Genomic DNA, 19,112 nt, shown 5'->3' on the forward strand with positions numbered 1-19,112 from the left:
CACTGGGCATGTTTGTGTTGTTGCTCCAACAAACTACTTTTTTCCTTTTCTTTTGACTTGATCTTGAAATTTGTAAGGTTGAGGTTGCTTTTTATAATGTAGGGTGAAAGCCTATTTCGGCGTGGGGCTTATCCTTTTGAAAAAATGAATGAAATCATGCTTTATACAGAAATAATTTTGTACTTACACTGGGTGTTTCCGGTACTACCATTTGCTTTGAGATTCGGATAAAAGGAGGAGGGGGAGAAAGCAAGAGTTATTTTTCCATCTACCACATCTAGCGGGAATTTCGAGAAATAAATTGACGGTCAGAACACACCCATGTGTGCGTACAAAATCCATTCTCTTTATATTAGGATACATTTTTTCCTATAAATACACTCCTTCGGCACACTAGCAAAACTTCCAAGTGCAAAATCACTTCTCTATATTATTTCTTTCATGTAAGTAAAGATGTACAATTCGCCATCCAAAACACACCGGTCTCTGGTGTCTGTGCATATGCAGCTGAAAACTCTCCTGCAACTATACTGTTTGCTTTAACCTACGGAAGAATTGCAGAATAAGCAGCCGTCTGAAATCAACCGTCCAATCACACTTCCCTCCTCCATTTCGAGGCTCCTGCTCTCCCTGTTCCATAGATGAATGCCGAAGCTCTCACCTTTGATGTTATCCATCTTGGCCTTCACCCACCTCTCCTCCTTCCCGTTCTTGGGCGCGACGAACAGCCCGACGATCTTGTTCCAGTCCACGGGGTAGAACGCCTGCGGCGGCAGCACCGTTACGCCGAGTTCCGGCAACTGATGCCGGACCCTCGCTGCCACCCTCGACACCAGGTACGGCCCGTTGTGCCCCCACTTGCTGCCGTCGAAAGTTGTGGCGAACTCGGCGATGAACTCCCGCAGCATCGGGTGGCCCTGGTCGAACACCATCACGGCGTTGTTCAGCCGAATCCAGTCGCCAGTGGCCGCGTCCACGGCCTGCGCCCCGATGGCGTTTCGGAGGCCCGACAGGGGCCGCAGGATGACGACGTCGGCGTCGAGGTAGACGCCGCCGAACTTGTAGAGAAGCGCGAGGCGGAGGAGGTTGGAGAGGTTCTGCCCGAGCGGCACGCTGCCGGGGCCGACTTCCCCGCGCCGCACCGTGCCGAGCCACTCCTGGGCGGGCGTGCCGCCCAGAAGGTACGCCATGTCCGGCGACGCGGCGGCGACGCGGAATCCACGATCGAGGAACGGTCGGAGCTTGTCGCTGCCCCCCGCGGAGTCCATGGTGTCGGAGGCGATGAGGAGGCAGGCGTCGGGGTGCCACCGGAAGACGGTCTCCACGACGAGGGGCTCGCGGCGGCCGAACTGCTCGAGCGGGGAGAGCCACGTCATGAAGAAGCGGCCCGCGCACGGTCGCTGCGGCGACGGCGGCTCGAAAAGCTCGGCCGCGCGCGCTGCGAACCGCCGCGTCCGGGATGTCTGCTTGACCAGCAGCTTGAGGATGCTCTTGTTTCTCTTCGTGGACGCCTTCTTGTTATTGTTCGTCTTGACCGGAGGAGGAGGGGGCGGCGGCACGGGAAGCGACGGCGGCGACGGCGAGACATGGAACGCTTGCATGGTGTTGTTGTCCATGGACACGTCGAGGTTAGTGGCGGCGGCGGGAGCGACAGTACTGTTCATGGTGGCATTTGCTGATCTGGAAGGCGATCGCGGGAGGAGAGGGCAGACAAGGATGGTAAACGTGGTGTGCGAGAGGAGGAAGACGAGGAAGAAGAGCAGGAGGAGGAAGGGGAGGGAGATGGAGAAGAAGAGCAGCGGCAATGGCTTCCGAGGGGGAGCGGCCATCGCCGGAGAGAAGAAGAGCGATGTGGCGCGGGTTTTCGACGGAGGAGTTGCCATGGCGTTCGTGCCTCTGACTGCATGTACATGGAATGGCCGCTGCGGCGCTGCCTGGAAGAGCCAAGTACTTCGATCGAGGTCTTCCTGACGTGGGAAGGGAGGGAGCGCCATCGGCGTGGTCGAGCAGCTGTTGATAGGTTAAAATTAAGTACACTTGCGAGTTTCCGGTCCGGGCTGTCTGTTATTCGTAATCTAAAGTCTTTCCTGTCAAAATAATCAAAAGTCTTTAGCCAGTGCGTTATCATTAAGACATAATAGTACTACGTGCTTGCATATATAGTACGAGAAGTGGTGGCTCCAGTCGTGCTCTTAATTCCAACAATGGAACATTCCTTATTTTGTTTGGGTGATGGCTCATTGAGGACGGGCACCATGGAGATTATTTGATGCAAGTAGACGGGACAAGGTAGCAATGAAGGATCCTATCAGGTTCCGTTGAGGAAGACCCTCCATGTGTAATGGCAGCAAGTGCAACGTGATTCCACTCAAACCAGCAATGTTCAAATCTCCCCACCTACCTAACAATTGCAAAGCAAAGGGAGGAATCTTCCCCCTGACGATCCTATTTTGGTCAGCTGTTACATCATGACGACGATTATAATCTTGCTTTACGAGTTAGATGGCTGGGTAATGGTTAACTGTAGTGACTTGCTAATTACTCGGGCAGGCCATGGCATTCAGGGAAACGGGAAATATGATATTGTATCATAATGGCACTCCGCTTCCACGTTGTTCAAGTCTACGCTTCTGTAATTATCTATCAAAGAGATTACACGTTGACACGTTTATTCCACGTTGTCCTGGATCTGCATTATCTATCAAAGGGACTGCACGGTCCAGCCACAAACGAAAGTGTAGAAAAAACCCGGTGCGTACATTGACTCCGTCTCTATTTCTGCTCGTTGTGTTGGCTGGGCAAGAAGTTCTTGTGCTCTCTGTTTAAATCTTGCAAGTGCCTGGCACAGTCAGTCAAAAGAAATGGTTAACACGATAAGCACGTCAACTTGCAACAGGTACGACATGAGCGCAGTATCGAACTGTAACCGAGAGATAAACACGGTTGGAGTAAGAGTAGTAGGTAGCTCAAAGAAATTGCGTGATGGGATTCATGAGATGGAGAAAATCAACAAACCTGGATCCTCTGTGGTTATTCAGCATTCTCACTCCATGCGTCAACAACTCATTGTCAGTAAACTGCAAAGTACCAAAAAATATTACACTCAGGAAACTAACATATCCCAGACATAAACTAGAGGATGCTACATAGGATGAAGCTGTATCAGGTCTACTGTCTGTACCAATATTAAGCTCTTGTAGCATAGCTTATCGTAAAAGTTACAAAAGTGACTCAACCAATTAACACACATTGCCAATTAAAAGAAAGGAAATTTTAATTACTTCACTTCCTGAAGTCTAAACTATAATGAAAACAAATAAGGAATATCACTAGCCACCTCAACAGAATCAGCGACCAAATCGTGCTCAACTACCGGGCACCCATTACATCAGAACATGTGGTGCTAACCTCATGTATAATATAAAAAAAAGTCTCTTGACCAGCTGCCATCCTGCCTGAGGCAGATAATATTTACAGCATCACGAGCTCACTCGGGAAGCACATTGCGACAATTCCGTGCAAGACACACCTGTTGGATTTAGCTTGGAAATGATAGTGAGACAAGCGGAAGACGAAATCCAGAACATGACAGTACTGGCGTGTACAGTTGTTTCTTGCCTTCACAACCATCTCCGACAGACTTGCAATTGTGGAAGTTCTTCAGAGGCCACAGATTGCATTGAGTTGCTGATGAACCATGTCCACAGAATTCAGACAAAACAATCAAGGAATATAACTGTCACTCCTAGAATATCTGCCAGGAGGAATCCTTTGCACCGCTGGCTGGAAATCTGGCTTGAAGCGCTTACTAAAATTGGATGCAAATGTCCTGTGAAAAGAGCAAAAACTATTGTGGTCATTGCTAAGCTAAAAGTCAGCCAACTTCATCATCCACCACCTAAACTGAACAACAGCATAACCATAAAACTGACCACAATGCTACAACAGTACAGCATATGTTGCATATCTCAGTAGAGGGGATAGGTTGAATTCTTAACATCTTCCTACAGGCTAAATGTAATCAAACATGTATCATGTCTGCTAAATTTGGAATCTAGGTAATGTAAACTTCTTCCCCACACATATATCAAGGGTCAACGGCAGTACACCATTGATAATGCGTATCTAACTATGTAAGCATCCAATTCCAAACTCAGCAGAATGGACACTTTTATTCCATTAATTGTCTAGCTTAAGACAGGAAACTAGTGAACATCATTGTGTGAGCTGCTTCTATCTTATAAGCAACAGGAGACTCCTAGATTGTGTGCCAGTCTTGTACTACATTCTTCTTCTATGAAAAAAATAGGGAAGGGTATCCAGTGTTCGAATATAAACCTTGCTTTCCAGTAAAAAAGACCAAAATACCACATTCCACAGAAGCTTTCTCAGATCTTCAGCAATACTTGAGTGCTAATAATCTAATAGATCTACAACAGCAGACTAGCCAACCCTCACCTTGGAGATGCAGACCGTTTCTGTGCAAGTTGACCAAGCATGTATTTCAACGTTTTCAGAGCCCCATCAGCAGCCTACAATAAGACATTATGTAAAAAATGGGTTCAGAAATAAAGACTGCAAATTAACTGCACATGATCCAGAAAAACTCCTTGCCCAAAAAATATTCATTCAAAATTTATACTAGTTTATTGTATCAAAAGAAGACAACAAAGTTCTCATACAAATAAAAATAATGGTCTTTGACACCTTACAAAATCAATATAAAATTGCATCCAGAAAGGATGGTAATGGAGGTTGTAAAAAGAATGAGTCTTCCGTTTCTGTTCAATGCAAGGTAAATATAAACACCCACGCCACTGAATTTATTTGTTGATTTCAAAACTCCAAGAAGAACAAAGTGAAGAAATGAACAAATAATTATATTCTATCAGCTTACAACCTGTAGCTTAGCTTCCTCCCATGTTGCTCCAACTCCTTTACCCAGGATTCGCCCATCTATCTCGATCTGAAAAGCCGATAGCAAGTATGCGGTAAGAAGAATACTGAAAGCATGAGCTTACAAAAAGAATGAAACTGAGTTCTAATGAAGTTTTCTACTACCTCTGTCCATAAAATGATGTCGCAAGTTTGTCTAAATTTTGATGTATATAGACACTTTTTAGTGTATACATACATACGAATTTAGACAAATCTTCGACATCCTTTTATGGACAGGAGGTATTAAAGCCATCAGATCAAAATGTTCTTAAGGGAGAACATCCACCAATGACAAGTTGACAATAACATACTGTACACCAAATGCTATACTTCTACCATTACAGTAACTGATAAATCACATCAGATTGTCAGATACAGGCGCACAACTAGATCTCATACATCTTGTGCTAACTTTTAAAGTGAACGGATGTTTTCTTTGCCAAGTGCCCTTAAGTGCATACATTCTTCCATGAATCAGACAGTTCAATGAGCATTCATGGCAACGAAGTACTAACCTGAGCATGAACTTCTTTCCTTGTCGAACTATCTGATGGAGGTGGCTGAGCTTGGAAAACTAAGTTATACCCCTCAGCTGTACACTGCAACACATCAAAAGATATAGCAGGGTTAAAAGGGCAAAACTAATTAAAAGTTGACAATTAAAGCAGGTACTTACAAGCTCCTTGAGAGCAGCAACAGAACTAGCGGATTTGACTGAGTTATAAACTCTCTCGTGCATATATCTAGACTCATCCGAAGTGCTTGCGACTGGTAACATGTCATCTCTACTACTTCCTGTATATTTGAATGAGGTTGTATTGCTACAAAAACCATTATCCTTCGGAATTGTCAACTTATCTGGATCAAACGACAGAAATTTATCTGCAAGTAAACTTAATCTGTCAAAATCTAGCATTATATTACAAAGAAAACAACAAAATAAAGCGACATCTATATGGTATATACAGCTTTGTGAGAAGATTACATTTATTATGGTATTTTATAGATTTTACTACATCTGGATAGAAAAAAGTAAGCACATTGACAGATCAGACCATCAAACACAACGGACATTGGGAAAAATTATGGACAGGCAAAGATATGGAGAAACATTCCAGTGACTTCACATGATTATTAATAACTAAAAATGCTACGAGTTCGGGAAATCAGAACAACAAGCTGTTGCAAGGTAACAGATTTTGATGATATGTCAGAAGTCAGCTTCTAAAATATGACCCCATCAACAAATAATTGTCAACCACCTATAGCTCAGTTGCATATTTGTCATTTTTCATCCAGAGTCGACAGATGGCATAAAACTCACCTGCCAAATTTCTTAAAGACATATTAGCAGCCTGCCGTTGCGCTTCTTTCCTAGTTCTTCCCATTCCTTCACCAACTTTTTCTCCAATAATCCAAATCTGAAAGATCCACAAAGAATATAGAAAATGAGAAACATGACACACTAGTGTGAACAGTGTGCATGTGGATTGGACTAATTTGCATGCAGCAGCATAATTAAAGAGTTGGTGAAATGTTAAATATATGATAAATAGTGCCTATCCTGTAACAACTGCTATAAATATTACATCCCATCCTGACATCTACATCAGGTTTTCACAAGTTCCAATAGAAGGGAAACATCATCATTTACTGACAAGATGTTTATTAATAAAATGACATTATTATCATTTTCAATCAGCAGAAGTTGTAATCTACCTGAATGGAGAATCGTAACTCGGCAGAATCGCATAGGGTTGACTGGTACTCCACCTAGAAACAAGTGAAGAAATACATCAGATACGCAAAAACGTTAAGCTAATATAGAACGAAGATAATGGCATCTGGTCAGTAGCATGAAATTACCTTAAATCCACACTTTGCTGCAATCTCCTCCAACACCGCACCAGATGTCTCTGTATAATGTCCAAATTGACGCCCTGACTCCATTTGGCTGCTTCTGTGACCTGGATGAAAATGCTGGGTTGCCATGCCATCTCCTTCAAATTGCACATACAGTTTCAGATACTCTAGATAAGTAAAAAATCAAATAGTTTACGAGGGGCATTCATGAAATTGCAAGCCTTTCATGATAAGGGGAGCACCAGAGGAAAGCAGCAAACAAGATGAATTTTTGGATCAAAGTTAAACCTAGCTCCAGAAAAGGGAGCAATCATTTGTAGTTTTTTTTATCACCTCTAGGATATGCCCCAGCATTAGCATCAAACTGACCATGTAGACATGCTCACTAGGGGCAAAACGCAGTCATATTATTTTCCGTGTTAACTGGTAAGACACATATACTGTACCGGACCATGAAACGGTGCACACAAATTTAATTACATTGGTACAAAATAACATCTTAAATCATCTAACCACAGGAGACTACACCAAATGAACAGTGGAGAACCAAGATATGAGAAACACAGTTAGAAATAGCATACTAGTTGACTCATGTGCCAGCAATGCACCGAAATCTAAGGCCTAGCTAGCATACATAATAACAAAGTACAACTTATGTCCAAGCCATAATGTCAACCAAACTGTAATGCCTAACCAGCTAACGTACAGATATTGTACTTTTACTGTAGCCTGTAGGCATGATAATATCAATCTAAAATTTTACCAGCACAAAGCTTGAGTTCAGGCAGGTGACAGAAACACAGCTGTATAGGGATAGTACAAGATATGTGGTTATATTACAACAGCATATCCTAAATAGCTTCGGAATCTATATTCAGTATGCACAAAAGGAAGACATGGGCCATGCATTATCATATGCACCTGCTAACCTGAAATCCTAAATGAACATCACAAACATCAAAGGTAGAGCAAAACGTACCAGAAAAGGATCTGTAGGTTGTAGGTGCCTGGTTCTGAAGCATATGATGATCCTCACTGTGAGGCGGCTGTTAATCAAGCAATTGTCATGAGATCATCTAGAATCACCTCATTAACGAACATAGATGAATTAAAATTTGATCAAAGTAGATGATCACTCACCTGAGAAGGATATCTCTGGTTCTGATAGTTAAGTCTATCGGAAGATATAGGATTATCCCCAGCAGGTAAGTATGACTGATGTGGTGGTTGATTTTTATCACTATGTACAGCATCAGATTCTGAATGAAACCCTGTTGAGGTCCTATTTAAGTTTCTTGGGTTCATTTCATCCTGTACAGGAAACCAGTTTCCCTGAGATTGCACTTGAGGAACTGAGACTTGTACAGAAGGTTCTGCAGGAAAGGGTGGCGAAGGGTCTCTTGTGTCTTGGCCATGCTGTAATATGAGAAGCCTTCTCCTTGTGTCAGGATCTAACTCAGATTCAGGAACCTCACCCTCTTCTCTAGCTGGAGAACCTTGCAAGGTATCTCCAGAACCAGATTGAGCAACTGGCCAGCTGATTGAAGGAGGCTGATGATCTTGATCATTATTCAAAGGCACCATCCCGGGTGGTGGTGCTATCGGAATAGATGAAGATGGAATGAATTGTTGGTTAGCAGCTACTGACATCATGTCAACATTTGTTGTCATTGGATCCACAGCTTGAACACTGCTAACTGCTTCCTGAAAAACGGTTCAAATACACATAACAAGGATAAATGATTATTAAACTGTTAAAGGTAGTAACAGTTGCTAAGAAATGTGATGATACTCGCCTCGATCTACACCAAACGTTTTCGTACACAGACACAACCCATGGGAACAACACCATACAGCATAGACATAAAGAAATACCAGTGCCAATTAGTTCTTGCAACAACAACAAAAAGGGTGAAGCTGATAAACAACTAACACCTCATTCACTTTAAATAAAAAGGAACTCTTGCATTTAGTTAATATAGGGTTTACTAGAGCCGGAGTATGGAGATATACTAAACATAAATTAGGCGGATAATGATCATACATATAGAAAAATGGCATGCTAAACAGTAAACTCTCCATTCATAGGGAAATGACTTCCAGAAAAAGCATGCAGTCAAACTTCTAACTTTGATTTGGAGTACATGTAAAAGACTTTTACATAGCATTATTAGACTTGCCATGATAGATATTTCCACAACATAGTTTTGTGAACTTTTTACTCGCATGTTCATATGAAAATAATAGTCAAAGTTGCATGTTGGGGACTGTATCCATGTCAAAAATGTTCATATATATTTACGAAGAGAGACTCCTATTGAGTTCAGCGACAAATGAACCACCATGTTGAGTTTCAAGTTATGCACTCGATAATAAGGTGTAGAACTCTTGCTTATTAAACTTTCTAGGCATAACTGAACGTAAATGAACAAAAAGTACACATGAAATGTTACACAGTATATGTATTTCGGATTCTAAAATGTGTTGCTTGACCGTAATAACAAATGGCCAACACTCAATTTAATTACACACAATGCGACCCTAATTCTTGGATAGCATTAATTTCCATTTTCAGACTTCATCTTTTTATAACCAAGCATTCAGAAGAAGGAATAGAAGTGCAGACCTTCATTCTCCTTTTCACCTCTGCATCTGCCATACCATCAAAAGCCAGAGGATCTTTGTTCACATTCGAAATTGCAGCATTTTCATCCTAACCAAAAAAAAAAAAGTGTGTTACTTGGTAATTACAGGGAGTCAATCTGAAGCATCCAGCCATCCACCAAGTTTACCTCTGAAATCAAATAATTACCAACATCAGGAGCGGAAGGGACATCATTTAATTCGTCCTCAAAATGAACCTCACTAATCCATGGTAGGAGACCCTCATCAAATTCCCTGTCAATTGAATCATAAATTTCTGTGGCAACAGATATTCAACATTGTTTTCTGTGTAACAGGAAAACAAGTTTATGCGGAAGAACACAGCCAAGATGTGGTTTCTTACTTAAAGAAGCCACCCCGAACATTGCATGCAACATTCCTAGCAACACAAAGAACTGGAATAGGGAAGTTTGCCTGTGTACGTTGAAGACAGGGCAACCTCTGTAAACAATACAGTAAGATAATCTTATGCTGGAATAAAATACAAAATAGACATTACCTCTGCCTGTGGAGCGTAATATGGAGAGAAGGCAGGAACAACATGAACTCGACATTGATCCTTCTCATCCCAAACTTTCAGACGATCATCAATCACTAGGGCCATTCCAGGGTGGCAAGATCCATCACGGAATACGTTTAGCAAAGACTTACTAGAGCCTGGATGAGTAAATTTAGCATTAGCCTCAAAAGGGTGGAAAAGATATTATATGCATAGAAATGGAAAATCACTGTGAGGAGATAAATATATACCAGATTTGACACAGACAAGCCTGTGAGGAAGTTGAACAGAGTTTATCAGTCTAGAATCAGGATCAAGCAACCTCCACATTTCCAAGGCATAGTCTCTCTCAGCCATAGTGCACACATACACCTCAAAACGTTTCCGACCTCTTGCAATCAAGTAGCTCCGAAGATCATCCCAAGCAGGCCTTAATCTTACCAGAACACTGGTGTCTCTTATCTACCAAATAAAAAGGAACAGAAAATAAACTGTAAAGTCTAGCAACAAGAAAACATGGTTAAAGATCAGCAGGCCCGAGAAAAAGAATGTTTGGTCATCCATACAATCTAATGTGTGCGATATTGTGAATAGGACGTTAATTAATTTGATTGGATGCATGAACAACTGGCAGCATCATAACCAACAGGTCACCACATTCTTTTGTCAGAAAAAAAAGAAAGAGGTAACTTGAGAATACTACAAGATAGATTGAATTGAGTTATAGTGGTAAAATTTACTACGTCATACGAAATAATCCAAATTATGATGGTATGTTTATGCATGTGAAAAATGACTGAATAAAATGCAGAGATACGACAGGCTATTTCAGCTCTCACACATGCCAAAAAATGAGTGAACAAAGTCATGAACGTACCGATGGATTTATACGTGTGAATATAATGCTTTTCTCTTGTAGCCTTATGATAGGACGTATCATAGGTTGATGACTATCAGCTAAAGGTGGGACAACCTCAGATTGCGCTTTATACACTTTCCCACCATCATTAACTTGATCGCTTTCTATATACTGCTTTAGCATTGACCTGTCATCTTGGTACCTCTTGATCTCTGCCAGCATACCACTAATACGCTGCGGATCAGACTCATTACTCAATTTTCTCTGGATTGCATCAATTCTGTCTTCAAAAGACCGTGTGGTATTGGCAACAACTAGTGTTTCATCAAGGTCAAACACAATGCCTAGGCATCGAAGATTCAACATACTTAAGCAAGAAGTATACAAGCCTAACGGTACTTTATAGCCCCAAAAGCATGCATGGTTTGGCAAGTTACTCTTGGGTTTCATTGCCACTAAATGGATCTCTTCTGCTCCAAGTGGAAAAACCGCTGTCTGCACAAAGAAATAACGGAAGGAGATTAAGCCAAACAGAACAAATGTTTAATTAGGAAATAAGTGCAACAAGGATAAATGACATGCAACATGCAAAAAGCGCCGAAGGCAAGGAATTATCCAAGGCAAAGCGTAACAAGATGTGCTAAATCTCCTTTGCCTTGGGAATTTCCTTTTACTTAGCACATCTCATTACAAAGGTCCCAACATAAAGAGGAGAAAGAAACAAAAGGCAAAGGAGAGGAAATTTTGTTCCAAATTTTGAGGCAAGTATTGGCTGAAAACTATGTAAACGTTGAAACGTTGAAACAGGAATATTTACAGCGCAGTCATGATCAAGTTCCTGCATGAAAAATGGTTAACTACAAGGGCAAAACATGTAAGTTAATATAGTTGTGCTCTTCACAATAAAATTCCTAGCGGATTCAGGCAGCACGTTAACTAACTAGCAGATGAATTCCATGCGCATTAATGTGCTCACACCGAAAAGTTGTTGTGCAACAAATCACCCATTCTTCAAATATTTGTGAAGAACATGGAGTTCAGAGTTCACATTCAATTGCAGTGATGAACTGCTAAGAAAAAGCATCGTTAAGCCCAAAGCCCATAATAGTTGAAGAAAGCAAAATCCTCAATCATCTCTAGTATACCTCAGCAAGCAACATTTTGTAGTCAAGAGTATGAAGATGTGATTGTTTTGTTTGCGAAATATGAAACCTCAGTCATTCAGCAATACCAGGCCAGGTTATATATTTCAATCGGTTCAATTTAGTAAGAGCCAATTCCACAGTCCACGAAACATCAAAACTGAATCAATTTCAGTGGGCATCATTAGTCAGCTAAGCAATCTTTAAAAATGTTCATTCTGAGAGTACAGTACTCATTCATTCGCGCAAAAAAAAAAAAAGAATTACAGTACTCATTAATGCAGTAAATGTTTCAGGGAAAGTTTTCCACTAGGTACTTCATGCGCTAACCAATACTCGTTGCTCGGGTTTACTTATCGTTTAGAAGATTGGTCTGTGTTGTCCAACTGTTGTGAATATTCATGTACCTTATTGTCTCTGAGGCAAGCGGTGTGCATGGAGACAAGCGGCGTGGGGGGCTCGTCCGTTGTGGCTGTCGGCCTCGACTCCATCACGAGGCAGCGGCCAGTCGGGGACACGGTTTGCAGGACGGCGAGCGGCGGGCACCGCTCGCTGGGCGGGGAGAGGCGGTCCACTCGGATCTCCCGCACCCATGGCGCCGCTGCCAGGTTCGTCTCCCCCTTGGGCCACAGCTCCACCTCCCCGATGGAGATGTGCCCAAAATACACCGCCGCTTTGATCATGTCCGAAGCAGATCACACGAATCGAATCCGGACCAAAATCAAGTGATCTGAGTCTGTTCGACACACGCGCACTGGTGGATCTGTTCTTATCGTGTGGTCCAAATCAGCGGGAATTAGAGGAAGAGTGGGAGTGCGCGCGCGCGCGGTCTTATGGCGCTTGCTTCGAATCGCGTTCAAGTTCTTCGCCGATTCCGGCCGGGCTTGGCGCCCCCGGAGGAGGGTTCTGGTCGTGTTTGGGGATTTCGTGCGAAGCCGCGGCAATGGCGGTGGCGGGCGAGTTCGGGAGTTAGGCGGAGGAGGGGGGAGGCAGTGATGGGTGGGCTGGCGGCTCGGGAAACCCTAGGTGTCTGATCGGACTGGACTGGCTGATGGGGAAGACGACCAGGGCCACGTTTATTTAGCGAGGCAAGGGGAGGTTGGACGAGATTACTGTGTGTTTGTGTTTAAGATGTTTTTGAACACGACGCTACGAGTTTTGTGTGTTTGTTGTTACTTCAAACAATCTTCGATTTTGACTTTGGCATGATTTATAGTTCCCTAGAAAAGTAGAATTGCATAATTTAGCAATAGTAGTCGTATTCGTTTTGGGTAGCTGTTTAATTTTCCTAGGTAAACGGGTTCGAGTCTTGAGGGGCAATCCGTGGCTAACGGGTGCTAGTGGTTGAGTTGGTCTCGATTTCTTTTCTTTCTTGCACTTTATTGAAATTTAAGATAACACCAATAGATATAGTACAAGAGGAGCAACGACGTTTAAATTCCTGCTGGCATGTTTGAAAATACAAGAACCAAAATCCCTCGTCGGGTTCTTGATATCCTTCACCACCCCTCCCATCAAGGGGAAATTGGACGATATTACTGTGCGTTTAAGATGTTTCCAAACACGACACTATGAGTTTTGTTTTTACTCCAAACGATCTTCAATTTTGACTTGGCATGATTTAGTTCTCTCATAAAAAATGAACTTGACATAATAGCAAGGGAAATTTGGTTATTTACCCAAAAATTTCACCCGCCCTAGATCATTTACCCAAACATGAATGTATGTTGGTAAATATTAGTAAGACATATTAATCATGAAAAGCTATATGAATAAGACATGAGTAGCGCCTCCACACAAGGACGCGGATTTTTGGGTCATCACAAGCTACATATGAAAAGAGAGTAATAGCAAAGTAGTTATTTCCATCAACCATTAAAGGTTTTGTGTCGGCCTACAGTATGCAATTCTTAGGGCTCACCACCTCCGCCACGCCTCTTTGGAGTGAATGACATGGGCACCTCCAAAATGCAAAATATTTACTTGGCTCATCCTACAAAATCATGTGTGAACAGATAGGCTTGAGAAAAGTGGTTTGCAAAATTGTGGCCTTTGCAAGCTTTGCAACCAAGTCCAAGAATGGACTGCTCATCTTATGTTCCAACCCTCATCTTATAATGTGGACTATTTTAAAAGCTTGGCTTGGCCTCGATAACGTTGAGCCGCGAGATTGGCATGCCATTGATATTGTTGAAGATCGGTGGGTTCAAGTCATCCACAAAAGGGGATAATCGAGGAAAACCATGACTTCATTAGAAATGTTGGTCTCATAGGAAATATGGAAGGAAAGGAACGCGACGGTCTTCTAAAACCAATATATTACGTGTACTATGCTTATGTCCATAATCAAAGAGGAGGCGGCGCTTTGGTGTCTTGTCGGAGCAAAAGCTTTGTGTAATATTATGCCGCAAGAGTAGACTCATTTTTATTTACTCTTGGTTATGCCAAGAGGTGGTTTATAAGACCTCTAAAAACCTTCTTCTTAATCAATGAAAATGGAAAAGTGTTTGCCTTGTGAAAGGATGGAGATGGTAACCTAGAGGGGAGGGTCGCATAGGTTCTACAAATTTTCTTTAAATTCTATTGCAATTTTAGGCTTTGCGGAAAAGTAAGTGTGTATAATGCAAACTAGGTGAAGCAACCTAGATGATGATACAAGGTACTTCAAGCACAAAGGCTATCACAAAGTAAACAACACAAGTAAAGAGACCGGTTATAAATAACTGAAGCAAGCGGAGACAAAGATGTTTTCCCGTGTTCCCTTCTTTGGGAGGAAGGTGCTTCATATTAAATGATTTCCCAACGCAACGAAGGCTCACCTCCTTCTCCGGAGCCTATCCCACGATGGAATAACTCGCTCACTCGTGGTAGACTTTAGGGTAGTCTCCAAACCCTCATGAACTTCTTCCTCAAGCAAATCCACAACCCGGATGCTTCCGAGTGACCCTAGCCGTCTAGGGTTTCCCACAAACCCAAGAGTAACAAGCTTGTTCGATAAACTCAAGGGGAATGATATTTGGCTTTGTGGGATCGTAGATCGGGATCTCCCTTTGCTTTCTACCAAAGAGATTTGGCTTTGGTTGGGTAGAATGGGAGATCCTCAAGATTTGGTGTTGCAATGAATGAAGTGAGAGAGAAAGCTCAAGGATATGAATGAATGGTTGACCTAACTTGCTCAAGCTAGAAGAAAGGGTTTTTACAGTGTGAGGGGAAATCTAGACGTTTTGAAGAAATCTGCTTCAGCTCAGCCGGTGTTAAGTTGGTGAGACCAACGCACAGGCCGGTCCGGCGCACGTGTTGGTGGACCAGTCCACAAATTGGTTGTCGAGGCGCAGCCGGACAAATTGGTGCACCGGACCAAAACCAAGTGTGACACCAGATGCACACGTGCCGATTGGGTCGCACATTGTGTTTGGTTCATCAGTGAACACCAACCGGGTAGAGCCCGGTGTACATACTGGTGAGTACCGGGCCGTCCAGCGGTGGACCTGTGTACCGGGCCTAGTGCCGATTGAGAAAAATACCCTCAAACAACAATTTTCTCCACACACTCTATTCTCTCTCAACTTTCATGTGGTGGTATTATGAGGTGGTAGGGTGTGTATGGGATGTAGACATCAACCCCAACAAGCTCATGGAGACCACCCCTCTTAATAGTGTGGTGTTTCCTATAAGACACAAGCATAGAAGAGATATACCAAAACGAAACACTCACATTTCTCTTCTTTATCGAATGAGGTGCAGCAACATGTGGAGCATTAGCATTGCTAGTGGTGGTAATAGTCCAAACTTTAGCTATATTATCTTCTTTAGCATTTTCTTCTTTCTCCCACCTAGCACGCAATTCGGCCATCAATCTTATATTCTCATTAATTCTAACTTGGATGGCATTTGTTGTAGTAACAATTTTATTATTATGATTTTCATTAGGCATAACTTTCGATTTCAAACGATCAACATCAGAGGCAAGACTATCAACCTTAGAAGCGAGAATATCAATTTTATTGTGCTTTTCCTCAACAGATTTGTTAAAAGCAGTTTGTGTACTAATAAATTCTTTAAGCATGGCTTCAAGACCAGGGGGTACACTCCTATTATTGTTGTAAGAATTCCCATAAGAATTACCATAACTATTACCATTATTATAAGGATATGGCCTATAGTTGTTACTAGAATTGTTCTGATAAGCATTGTTGTTGAAATTATTATTTTTAATGAAGTTTACATCAACATGTTCTTCTTGAGCAACCAATGAAGCTAACGGAACATTATTAGGATCAACATTAGTCCTATCATTCACAAGCATAGACATAATAGCATCAATCTTATCACTCAAGGAGGAGGTTTCTTCAACGAATTTACCTTCTTACCTTGTGGAGCTCTTTCCGTGTGCCATTCAGAGTAATTAATCATCATATTATCAAGAAGCTTTGTTGCTTCACCAAGAGTGATGGACATAAAGGTACCTCCAGCAGTCTGAATCCAATAGGTTCCGCGAAGAAAAGTTCGATCCTGCATAAAAGGTTTGGATGATCATCCAAGTAGTCGATCCATGGGTTGGGCAATTTTTAACCAAAGATTTCATTCTTTCCCAAGCTTGTGCAACATGCTCATTATCCAATTGTTTAAAATTCATTATGCTACTCCTCAAAGATATAATTTCAGTAGGGGGATAATATCTACCAATAAAAGCATCCTTGCATTTAGTCCATGAATCAATACTATTCTTAGGCAGAGATAGCAACCAATCTTTAGCTCTTCCTCTTAATGAGAAAGGAAACAATTTTAATTTTATAATGTCACCATCTACATCTTTATACTTTTGCATTTCACACAATTCAACAAAATTATTGAGATGGGCAGTAGCATCATCAGAACTAACACCAAAAAAATGCTCTCTCATAACAAGATTCAGTAAAGCAGGTTTAATTTCAAAGAATTCTGCTGTAGTAGCAGGTGGAGCAATAGGTGTGCATAGGAAATCATTATTATTTGTGCTAGTGAAGTCACACAACTTAGTATTTTCAGGAGTACCCATTTTAGCGGTAGTAAATAAAGCAAACTAGATAAAATAAATGCAAGTAACTAATTTTTTTGTGTTTTTGATATAGAGTGCAAGACAGTAAATAAAGTAAAGCTAGCAACTAATTTTTTTGTGTTTTGATATAATGCAGCAAACAAGAAAGTAAAGAAAATAAAGCAAGACAAAAACAAAGTAAAGAGATTGGATTGTGGAGACTCCCCTTGCAACTGAAGGAGATATGCCCTAGAGGCAATAATAAAGTGGTTATTATTTACATCTTTATGTTTATGATAAATGTTTATATATCATGCTATAATTGTATTAACCGAAACATTAGTACATGTGTGATATGTAGACAAACAAGAAGTCCCTAGTATGCCTCTTAAACTAGCTTGTTGATTAATGGATGATTAGTTTCATAATCATGAACATTGGATGTTATTAATAACAAGGTTATGTCATTGTATGAATGATATAATGGACACACCCAATTAAGCATAGCATAAGATCTCGTCATTAAGTTATTTGCTATAAGCTTTCGATACATAATTATCTAGTCCTTATGACCATGAGATCATATAAATCACTTATACCGGAAAGGTACTTTGATTACATCAAACACCACTGCGTAAATGGGTAGCTATAAAGGTGGGATTAAGTATCCGGAAAGTATGAGTTGAGGCATATGGATCAACAGTGGGATTTGTCCATCCCGATGACGGATAGATATACTCGGGGCCCTCTCGGTAGAATGTCGTCTAATGTCTTGCAAGCATATGAATAAGTTCATAAGAGACCACATACCACGGTACGAGTAAAGAGTACTTGTCAGGAGACGAGGTTGAACAAGGTATGGAGTGATACCGAAGATCAAACCTCGGACAAGTAAAATATCGCATGACAAAGGGAATTGGTATAGTATGTGAATGGTTCATTCGATCACTAAAGTCATCGTTGAATATGTGGGAGTCATTATGGATCTCCAGATCCCGCTATTGGTTATTGGTCGGAGTGAGCACTCAACCATGTCCGCATAGTTCACGAACCGTAGGGTGACACACTTAAAGTTGGATGTTGAAATGGTAGTACTTGAATATGGAATGGAGTTCGAATATTTGTTCGGAGTCCCGGATGAGATCCCGGACATCACGAGGAGTTCCGGAATGGTCCGGAGAATAAGATTCATATATAGGATGTCATTTTATGTGAATTAAAATGTCGCGGAAGGTTCTATGGAAGGTTCTAGAAGGTTCTAGAAAAGTCCGGAAGAAACCACCAAGGAAGGTGGAGTCCACATGGGACTCCACCTCCATGGCCGGCCAACCCTAGTAGGGGAGGAGTCCCAAGTGGACTCCCCCTTAGGGGGCCGGCCACCCCCCCATATGGGAGGTGGAACTCCCACCTTTTGGTGGGAGTCCTAGCTTGGCTAGGTTTCCCTCTCTTATGGAAGGTTTTTGGTTCGGGTCTTATTCGAAGACTTGGACACCAACTCTTGGGGATCCACCTATATAATGAGGGGCCAAGGGAGGGGCCGGCCACCCCAAGACCACAACTTGGCCGCCCCTTGAGTGGTCGGCCACCCCCTCCCAAACCCTAGCCGCCCCCTCTCCTCCATAGCTCCCGCGTGCTTTAGCGAAGCTCCGCCGGAGTTCTCCACCGCCACCGACACCACGCCGTCGTGTCTGTCGGATTCAAGAGGAGCTACTACTTCCGCTGCCCGGCCGGAACGGGAGGTGGACGTCGTCTTCATCAACAACCGAACGTGTGACCGAGTACGGAGGTGCTGCCCGTTCGTGGTGCCGGAACCGATCGTGATCAAGATCTTCTACGCGCTTTTGCAACCGGCAAGTGAACGTCTACCGCAGCAACAAGAGCCTCATCTTGTAGGCTTTGGAATCTCTTCAAGGGTGAGACTCGATACCCCCTCGTTGCTACCGTCTTCTAGATTGCATCTTGGCTTGGATTGCGTGTTCGCGGTAGGAATTTTTTTGTTTTCTATGCAACGTTATCCTACGGTGGTATCGCAGCCGTGTCTATGCATAGATGGTTGCACGAGTAGAACACAATGGTTTGTGGGCGTTGATGCTCTTGTTATCTTTAGTTGAGTACTTTGCATCTTTATGG

General features: G+C 42.3%; 2 protein-coding genes across 2 annotated transcripts; both read right to left on the bottom strand.

The window, feature by feature from the left end:
• Positions 1-539: 539 nt before the first annotated feature.
• LOC124671544 (uncharacterized protein At4g19900-like) lies at positions 540-1,994 on the bottom strand. Its single transcript, XM_047207909.1, has one exon. It carries the CDS (start codon positions 1,992-1,994, stop codon positions 540-542), a length of 1,455 nt encoding a protein of 484 aa, XP_047063865.1.
• A 1,262-nt stretch (positions 1,995-3,256) lies between these two features.
• On the bottom strand, positions 3,257-12,653 carry LOC124674555 (RNA polymerase II C-terminal domain phosphatase-like 1). The gene is made up of 17 exons (XM_047210600.1): positions 12,373-12,653; positions 10,842-11,318; positions 10,216-10,426; positions 9,965-10,122; positions 9,809-9,879; positions 9,594-9,699; positions 9,428-9,514; positions 7,942-8,505; positions 7,781-7,847; positions 6,805-6,938; positions 6,658-6,711; positions 6,263-6,359; positions 5,615-5,820; positions 5,454-5,537; positions 4,901-4,966; positions 4,459-4,532; positions 3,257-3,829 (listed from the first exon to the last, which is right to left on the bottom strand). The coding sequence occupies exons 1-17, from the start codon at positions 12,646-12,648 to the stop codon at positions 3,724-3,726; spliced, it is 2,838 nt and encodes a 945-aa protein (XP_047066556.1). The 5' UTR covers positions 12,649-12,653; the 3' UTR covers positions 3,257-3,723.
• Positions 12,654-19,112: the final 6,459 nt, after the last annotated feature.

The sequence above is a fragment of the Lolium rigidum genome, chromosome 7 (genome assembly GCF_022539505.1).
Source record: "Lolium rigidum isolate FL_2022 chromosome 7, APGP_CSIRO_Lrig_0.1, whole genome shotgun sequence".
In the NCBI taxonomy this organism is placed as follows: Eukaryota; Viridiplantae; Streptophyta; class Magnoliopsida; order Poales; family Poaceae; genus Lolium; species Lolium rigidum.